At 47.0% G+C, this 9624-nt stretch overlaps 2 protein-coding genes across 8 annotated transcripts in view; one reads left to right on the top strand and one right to left on the bottom strand.

Moving 5' to 3' along the window:
* Positions 1–282: 282 nt before the first annotated feature.
* On the bottom strand, positions 283–4490 carry OAZ1 (ornithine decarboxylase antizyme 1). Its single transcript, XM_037384592.1, is given in 6 exon segments — positions 283–710; positions 834–919; positions 1433–1605; positions 1736–1822; positions 1824–1881; positions 4291–4490. Coding segments are annotated over 6 exon segments (651 nt in total). The 5' UTR covers positions 4407–4490; the 3' UTR covers positions 283–579.
* A 291-nt stretch (positions 4491–4781) lies between these two features.
* LOC119146603 (submandibular gland secretory Glx-rich protein CA-like) overlaps positions 4782–9624 on the top strand; it is a 34535-nt gene continuing 29692 nt past the window's right edge. For 4 of the 7 annotated variants that reach the window (XM_037384549.1, XM_037384553.1, XM_037384547.1 and 1 more), the window contains exons 1-2: positions 4782–4888; positions 6193–6407. The gene's annotated coding sequence lies outside the window, so the exon portion shown is untranslated. The remainder of the gene's footprint in view (positions 4889–6192; positions 6408–9624) is intronic. The other 3 variants (XM_037384552.1, XM_037384550.1, XM_037384551.1) reach the window with 1 other exon arrangement.

The following is a 9624-nucleotide window of genomic DNA, read 5'->3' as shown; positions in this document are numbered from 1 at the left end:
TGGCATTTCACCTGTAACCTTCCAACACAGGCCCTGAAACACCAATACAGCAGGGATGCAGTGATCCTAAATACCAATGGAAATTGAGAACCTGCTAACTATTTCACCAAAAGCAGGCTTTTACAGGATTGCCGAATTATTTCCAGTCCTGGCAGATCATAGCCGTGAGTTCCAGTCGAGCAAAGAATGACCAACGCCTTTCTGTACCTGCAACTTTAATAGTCGGGGCAGTTCCAGAGCCATCTCTTCAGAGTGCAAGTGTTAAACAGCTTAAACCAGCAATAAAAAGTAAAATATAAATTTTTATTTAGAATTAAAGCAAATACTTCAGTATCACAAACACAATATTAAACTTCAAGAAATATACTGCTAATTTGGAGGGAGCATTTATTTGCACAACCACAACATGCGCACAAATCCAGAAAAAGATGTGGAGTCTGAAATTTTCAACATCTCACCACCAGAGCAGTTGGTCACAATGTTTCATACAGAGATATATACTGTAATAGATGTTGACAAAATTTCTACAGAATCATCTTTATAGACAACATGAAAGCTCTAAGAGGCAAACATTGCAATCTATTCTTCTTCTGATGAGTCTCTTTCAAACGTGTAGGCCATGAAGCAAGCATCTGGTCTCTTGGGGACAAGGGGATGCCCTGGTCTCACAATCTCAAAGCCCAAAAAGCTGAAAGTACGGAGCAATGCAGCTTAAAAAAAAAGCAGAAAACAAGTTTCATCCATCTGATACCGTACAGTCAAACCATCCACCAAACCCAACTTCAAATACTGCATTTGCATCTCTAGAGACAGTGCTATGAGTTAACACCTACCTCTATCATCTCTGTTCTTGTGGAAACAAATGAACACATGATCGACTCGAAGCTGTTCTTCAGCAAACTCCAGAAGAACTGCAAAACTGCAAGACAAATACAAGGTGTTCGATGCAGATGAGCAAGCACTTCCTCCAGAGATTATCAGCAAGGGACTGTGCGCCAATCTGCACATGAAGCCATAGGTGTCAGAGGGCAGTGTTGGAGACACACCAACAGGAGATCCCCAAGCCCTCGGTTTAACTTGAGGGCAGAAACCCAAGCCTTCAGTAACACAGAAAACATGCTTTTCTGTTGTAGCTGAAGGGATGACTGCAGTGACAGACTCTGAACCAGGCTGGTGTTTTAAAACCAGTAACCTGGAAACATCAGCTTGCAATCACTGAACTTTTGGGTGGCTCTGCCCGACAGAACAGGTAGAAGCAGCCCTCAAACCAAGATCACTTAGTTTCAGCTCCTTACAAGACAGCATCAAGTACCTTCATTAGACTTCAATTTTCAAAACAACGGAAGTGAACACCAACAACAGTGAAGTGTTCCACCCTACTGATAGGCCTTCAAGAGAGAGGCAAGTTAAACTGCAGCTTTACTCTACTCACCTGTCTTTGCTCCCTTCAGGCAGAGCACCACTGGGAATTTCTATATAGAGGTTGTTGTTGTTCAGCACTGCTCTCCAACTAATGTGTTTGGCATCTGTAAGCCTTGACTGGACATTCAGAATTCTTGTCCTGTTATTAGATGTTAGTTCTTCTGTTACATTCAGCCGATTATCCTGCAGCAGTAATATGTGCAAAGTTATTTCCAATTCATTTTGGACAAGGGATTAGCTCCCATTGACAGGCTTGAGGCAGAAATGCATCCAAGCTCACCACAGCAAGCTGCTTATTATTATTCATACTCACCGAATAAAATAAATTAGCTGAAAGATTGTGATCCCTCTGACTATTCCCTCGCCCACCTGGGATCTTCAGGGGTGGGTGAGGGACATCAGGAGCACCACCGAGGCCCCGGACCCAGGTTACTACAGCAATTGAAGGGAACCCTGGAACTAGAAAGGCATCACAGTTGGAGAGGCAAAAAGGCAGTGTTAGACAAAGCCCTGTGAATTCTGGGTTTTAAATAGTGATCACATGGTAAGATTTACAAAAACACAAACACAAAAAACCCCCAAACCTAGGCCAAGGGAACTCCTCCCACTGCAACCCAAGCAAGTGGCAAGACAAAGGAACCTCCAGACCAGGGCCAGGAACACTGCCTCAAGCCCAGACCCACAAGGGTCAGAAAGCTACAACTGTGGTATTTTGAGAGAGAAACTGGCTTGGAGATTAAAATACCCTCAGCTTGAAGTGAGCAACGTGTTTTTCTATACCAAGGCACCAGTATGCTTGACCCGACCTCAAGAAACCATTCTGCTATCACACAGGCAAGATCCCATTTTCTCCCCCTCCTTGTTCTCCTAAATTAGCATGAGTATATGGGCCCAGCAAGCTAGGGATCATTTTTCCCTCAGATATATGGCCCTAATTACCTTAGACCTTTGCATCAGCACTCTTAGCTCAAGGTCAGAAAATTACATGAAATAATCTCACAGACGTCACTACCTCAAATGTTTTCACCATGCTCAGATGCAAAATCGCCAGTCTGAACTTTGAGACCACACCTGAAGATCTGAAAACCTACAAGCCTTTCTGCTTAATTCCTCCGAGCAATTTTACACTGCTTCGCAAAGTTCGGTACTTGAGATCAGGAATGTTATCCTCTTAAGATACAAACCTTATTTCTTGTAGGCACGCTAAGTTTCACCCCATCCACGTAAGCCTGCTTAACCGAATAAGCCTTCTACTGTAGTAAGAGCAAAGGCTGTGCTGGCTGGCCCCTCCCTCTGCACCATCCTTCACCCTGCAGGCTCACTCTTGAGTTGCGTCATCTCAGCAGATGCAGCAATCGAGGCCCTCAGGGAAATTTTCACAATCGTCCTGTCTGTTGAGTGCCAGCAGCCATTTGCAAATCAGAATAAACATGTACAAAATAATCCACCATTTTGCACAGTTCGTACGAGTTTTGATTTTTTTTTTTTAACGAGCTTGAAACTTGTGATGAATAATCCGCATTAGAAAGGTACTGAACGGCCATATAGGTCAAACATTATATGCTGGAAGGCATTAGTAAGCACAGCAAATGAAAAGTTTTATTTAAAAATTAAAATTTGCACATTCTCAATTAAATGAGTGTTCAATCCATTATTTTAGGCACTTTAAAAGAGAGGTGTTTTTCTTTAGTACTAGCATTAGATGCTTATCTCAAAATGATTGTACAGCTATGCATCGCTGACTACCCTTACAAATAAGCTTTTGAGCCCCCCCTGCAAAAGTGCGCAGCAGCAATCCTTTATATCATTTCACCTTCTACCCAATGAAAGGCTGTACATGATGAAGGGTTGCAATCGAGATTGTATTTTGAGAGTGATGCTTGTGTGCGCTTAGTCCTCTTGGGAAAAAAAATAAGTCTTTAAATAGCAATCCAGTATAAAAATGGCTTTCTGAAGATTTCTAAAACTCCTTTCACAGTCCACATACAAGGTCTAACCATGGCTTCCTTGATGCAAGAAGGACTGATGTCCTACACATCCATCACCCTGGACTGGTCACCCTGATTCAGGTATTTTTCTTCCCAGAATCTGTTGGGGTTGTTTAATCTTTTGGTTGAGTTTTAATCTAAGAGCTCTCCTAGCGCTGCTATGCTCTACTTCAGGCTCAGCACCCTCCATTAGTTTTCAGGAACATCTACGATTACATAAGGGGATAACAGCTTGCAATCCCTTGGGATCTTTGCCCAATTTTGAGGGGTGGGGTGTTGCGTCGGACGAAGGCGCCGGGCCCAGCCTCCAGCCCGGCTTTTGTCCCCAGGCCCCCCAGCTCGCTGCCTCGTCCGGGAGGGGCTGGGCCCCGCCGCCCCCCGCCAGGGCCGGTGGGTGCTCTCCGAGGCGTCCCCCCACGGCCGTGACAAGCCCAGGGACGCCGGGCCCCGCCGCGGGCGGCATCTCAGGTGGCACATGGCGGGAGGCAGCCGCCGTCTGAGGCGACTGGGGGGGGGGGGGGCAGCCCCTTGGGACCGGGGACGGCGACTCACCGGTGCGACCGGCCCGACAGCGGCTAGGCGCGGCCTTGGGCTCTAAAAAAATGTTTTTTTGGGGGGGGCTCGGTTGGTTTTTTTGACTCACTTCGCCCCCACCCCCCTTGCACTGCGGGGGAGGAGGCCAGGCCACAGCCAAGCGCCGAGGCCGCCCCACCCCCACCCGCCACGGAGCACCCCTCCCCTCCCCCCGGTCACGGGGGAGGCGACCGGCGCTTGAGGGACGAAGAGGAGGAAAAGGAGGATCAGGGAGGGCCCTGAGGGAAAGGGAGGAGGCGACAAGCGCCCAGCGGTGCGAAGGCTGGGGGAGGCCCCGGCCCCTCACCTGCTCTGTCCGGTACTGAGGCTCAGCACAGCGGGCATGATGGTGCTTTTATTCCCCTCTTTCTCTCTAGCGAAGCAGTGACTGTTGAGTATCCGCTGCAGGGAGGATTTCACCATCCGGCCGCTCTGGTCCGAACCCCGAAACCCTCCGCCGCCTCCCGCCGGCCGCTCTCCAGGCGCTGCTACACAAAATGGCAGCGCCGCTGCAGTGGGTCATTATATACCTTTCTTAGGCCACGCCTCCCGTCCAGACCACGCCCCACGGGCCCGGCTGCACCCCCCCACGGGAAACGGCGTCTGTTCGGTGAACGGCCCGGTTGTCCCTTAGAGAATCTCGCTTTCCATTGGTTAAAAGGAGAGAGACGGGAGGAACAGAGAGTTCTTTTTCTATTGGCTGGCAGCATGAGGAGGTTCAAGCATTGGTTAGAAGAGCGTCGGGATGGGGAGAAAGGTAATGGCGGTCTCTGATTGGCCATGCCTGCTGTGGGTGGGCGGGGTCTGGTGGCTTTCGGCCGGGAGGCTTCGGCGCGACGCCGCGGCGCTCACTTCCCTTAGAGCCCGCGGTTCGAGTCCCGTGTCCGCGCCCCCGTCTGGCTGAGGTAAACCGCGGGGGCGGGGAGGGGCCGGGCCCGGGGCCGGTTGCGCGCATGCGCCCGCAGGGGAGGCGTGGGGCGGCGGTGGGGTGGAGAGGGGCTGCGCGGGGCCTGGCGGAGGACGGCGGGCAGGGGGCTCCGGGCGGTCGCGGGGCGGCCGGGACAGCCCACCCGCCAGCGGCGGGGCGGCAGTGGGGCCTCCTGTGGGGCGTAGTAGGCCCGGGGGGGCCATCACCACCCTCCAAGCTTCGTGCAGAGCGTTTGTCGCCTGGTTGCTGAGAGAAACTTTACTTAAAAAAATAGGAAGGAAATCCCCAAAGTGCCGGAGAAGGGCCCTGAAGGGACGGGCTGAAGCTGTGACCCGGTTTTGGGGTGCGAAGGGGGGCTGCGGCCTCGCCACAGAGGCCTCGGTTCCTCCTGGGCCTGCACGTTGGCTGGTGGGCGCAGTACCCTGTGGCCTTGGCTCTGGGGAGCAGGGGACAGCTGGTGACAACCTTCTAACGGCAGAAAGGCTTTGTGCTGCACCTTCCTGAGGGAGGGAATAAATGCTGCTTACACGGCACAAGTTGGTTTGTGTCCCCATAACGCCCAGTCCATTGGGCTCCCCTTGCGGCCTAGCCGGCTGCTGTTCAGCTCCCACAAGGATTTTTGGAAATTTGGGGCTTGGGGACACGGTTGGGTCTTTCTGCAGCCCCACAGCGAGAGCAAAGCTTGTAGGAACGGATGCGAATTTGAACATTGGACACCCCGCTTCTCTTTTGGACAATACTGATGAAAGCACAGGTTCATCTCTTTGGGGCGAGGATCAGTCTTCAAGTTTTGTCTTAAAAGCAGCAGGTGTGTACAGAAGGTAAATAGGTTATCATTACCATGGCAGGAGATCTTTGACTCGGCCATTTCTGAATGTCTCGGCCTGAAAACCAAGTCAGAAGCACATCTCAGAAGTTAGGGCACATCTTAAACAGTGAATCTTATCCTATACAGAAAGAAATCTCAAAACAATGGTTTAAATGATGCTGAATCAAGTTTGCAGTCAGGTATGCATCGTAAATTAAGTGGAAAAAGGTGTTTAGAGAGCCAAAGAAAACTACTAAGGAGACATTGCAATGATTTTCAAGATCGTGGTTTTCTAAAAGAAATTTTCTTAAAAAACAATTGTAGATGGCTGTATTTGTTTTTTCACCATTCAACTTGAGCTGTGACATGCCTATTTTATTGCCTTCAGGTACTGTAGCTGCATCTGGGCATTTTTTATTTTTTAGGGGTTTTATTTTGCTTATTATTATTTGCTTTAAAATATTCCCATCCAGGAGCTCTGAGCACATGGATAGTCCACTGACGGGTTCCACTTTGCACAAGGACCTGTGTCTAAATCCCCACCCACCTTCTGTGTCCTGAAACTGTTCTGATGGACTGTGATGGAACAAAGTGTATTGCCAAAAGAGAACACTGTCTGTTCTACGGCTCAGTTGAGAAGCCGAGCCTGGCCAGCAGCCAGCCACTAGTCTGGGAGTCACAGTGAGAGGTACGAGAGCAAAATGCTTTTCCTGCTGCAGGTATCTGCGCTTAGCTGCCAGCACACAGCATCACTGAGACATTAGTGCTTGCTTTCACCTCGCTCTCCAGATTTGGCTCTTGATTTATGGAGGGGAAGCTGACTGCCATTTAATGCATTACCCAGAGACCAACTGGAAACAATGGGATAGCTGCAATTCAGGAATATCCGGACCAAATGAAGCACATCAGAGAAGATTTAGCAATTCATGTGTTGTGTGTTATTTTCCTGATGGGGGAATGGACATGTTAGTTGATGGAAGGACTGCCTTAGCATTTTGTGATAGGTTTCATTATTTCTAATAATGGCATTTATTATTTATGTAGTAATCCGACTGTAATTTCTTATAATGGCACTGTGTTAGAGGACATCATCTTTGCAGCTGCTTTCCTCTTTACTGTGGCACTGGAAACAGCTTTGCCCTTTGGATACCTGTCATCTCAATGGGCCATCATTCCATTTTGCAGTTGAGTGACCCGATTAACGCTGTGCTGCTCCATAGTCTGCAAAAAGCCTGACCAACCTGTTCTGGGTTTGTACATTAAATATCATGTGGGATTAGTTCCAGCTGCAGTTTTGCTGAGATAGCCTGACTTCCAGTTTAGCAGTAACAGTGATTCATAAATCATCACAGAGAAGCCTCTGACTCACAATTTCAGGATTACCAGCTGAGGCAGTTTGAGGTGTTGCCATCTCCAGCTGTTTTTTACTGCTGGTTTGCCATATCCATGGCAGAGTAGGCAGAAGTAACTATGTGTCAGTGCCTCAGTTGCTCCAGCTGCGTTCCTAGGTTGGCATTGTAGTCCAAACCCGTCTCAGTCTCTGGTATTATCCGATACACTGGACAGTGAACCCTCACAGGTGACGTGTGAGCATCCGTTCCTACTTGCCCACGTCTGCTGTGGCATGGTATCTTTTAACACAGAGGCAAAATGGACAATTGAAAATAGAGAAGCTCATTCATCGAAGTCCTGAGGCTCCAGTTCATCCCAAATCCTATGCTGGTGTCAGCAAATACACTGTCAAAGGCCCCCTCATTCCACTGGCTCCCAGACACCACAGCCTTCTCATCTCCAAAAAATGGGTGTTTCAAAGGACCAGCATAGTCCCTAAAGCAGGAGATGCAGCAGGGAGCTTATGAGTTCTCTCCTGAACTGCTTACTGAACGCCTCAGAGGAGAACAAGCAGCGAGTCCCAGTTGCTCTGTGTTCTTAACACAAGCAGGTCATAGCAATTAGGCTGTATGAAACGACCTGGGAAAATATCTTGTACAGTCTGTGTTACTCAATAACCAGACCTGTTATTGGAGAAAGTACAGAAGAAGCCACACAACTGAACCCCGCATTAGGAATCTAAGCTGAAATTATTTCAGGTTAAGGAAAGCCAAGGAATTTAATTCTCTAGAATTACCTTTTTTAGCTTGTTTCAGCATGCTTTTCAGCCTATTTTAACAAAAGAGGTCTCAAACATCGGTCAAAATCACCAGTAAGTGATTCTTTGTCGATCTTTTTTACAGTTTTTACTTTCTGAAAGTTACTAGATTGGAAGAAGAGTTTATGCCAGCACAGGAATAAGTTAGTCAAAATCAAAACTGCTATCTGATGTAAACAGATGTTAGAGCAAGAAACGGGCAAGTAACTGAATCTTCTTCATTTTGTGTTTTCAGGTTTGCCAGTATTTGTGATCAATTGACATGAAACTAGTGCTTACAAAGATGCACAGGACCCAAAACACTCATAAGACTTGCCGGTTCTGAAATCCTGCATATTGATACTGTAGTTGTATCACATCTTTTATTTTGAGAAAGAAAGACGAACTGTTCCATTGTTTAGGTGATTAAAACATAACTAAATAACACAGCTGCAGATATTGGTGCTTCTGTGTGTTTTTCTGCCACTGAGGAGGCTATTGGAGAGTTGGCTGCTGCAGCCTTCGTTGAAGCAGCTCCTGCGTTCATGTTCTAGAGGAGTCACAAAGCTCCAATGCAGGTGAATGGGGAAAAAATTATATTTAACACATAGCAGAACACCCCATGTGTTTTCTGCTTAGCTGCATCATGCTGTCGTAGCTCTTGAATGTGTAAATAGATGTTTATGACATTTAGCAGCATCATGGGAATTAATTCATCTCTGATTTGCTGACTAGGGAAGTACAACAGAAAGAAAAACATAAGCTGTCTTTTAAAGCATTTGCAGGCCTAACATAGCATTACACACTTAGTAAACCCCCCCCCCAAATGGTTTAAAAAAAAATTAATTGAGCCAGACTGTAAAATCAAGTCATTCTGATTGCCTTTTCTCTCTGTTTCAACTCCAAGAAGACTCTACTTGTTCTTAGTTTTAAGAGTTACCTAGAGGTGTAGCCAAACACCAAAACAGGACAGAAACTGTGGCAGAGATGTCCATCGTGACCTGTGTTCACAGAAATCGTCATGTGTGATGACTCCTCTACCTTATAATTTAGCCAGTTTCAGTCCCAGAATAATTTAAGTGTTCATTTTGGTCAGGTCTGTGCGGGGAGGAAGTACAGCAAAAGCTTGTGAGGTCTTTATCAAAACACCAGGCAGTGTTATTTCTAAACTTTTAAAGACCCATAGTTTCTAAGTCTTATAAAGCAGGGCTCTTCAGTCCACCCATCTCCTCCCTTAGAACTTCTGGTTCATTTCCTTACAAGTAACAGTTAACTACCCATTGTCTAATTTTAAATGCTCCCCCACTAAAAATGCTCTTTGGTGTGTTAGAATCTATTCTGATCTTTGTGGGACATGTAATTAGAACACTTTTTCTAGCTGGAAAACTCTCCTCGTTTTCATTGTCATCCATGCAAGAATTATTTGATTTGAAGGTCAGGTTTTCTGCAGACCCACTTGTGCTGGAAGGAGATTCTGCATGCCACTGCCAAATTAAACCGGAATTCTTAGATGTTTACCAGCACAGGGAAGAATTTCTTTTCCAAGGTCTTTGTGAGATATTGAAGTAGAAGAAAGCAGTCACTAGTTCATCCGGCCAACAAATGTCAGCACTTCTTACCAATGAAACTTTGGATCTCTGCTTTCTCACTTAAAAACAGCTGGTATGAAGAGGACTATATATTGAATGCAGATGAGGTAACAGATGCTTAAAATGCTTTAAAGTCTCATTATCTGATCTAGGGGTGTAATCCAGCATAGTGCTGGTCACCTCATAAG

Source organism: Falco rusticolus, chromosome 4 (assembly GCF_015220075.1).
Source record: "Falco rusticolus isolate bFalRus1 chromosome 4, bFalRus1.pri, whole genome shotgun sequence".
Taxonomy (NCBI): domain Eukaryota; kingdom Metazoa; phylum Chordata; class Aves; order Falconiformes; family Falconidae; genus Falco; species Falco rusticolus.
Note: the sequence above shows the minus strand (reverse complement) of the source record. Positions and strands in the feature narration are given on the sequence as shown.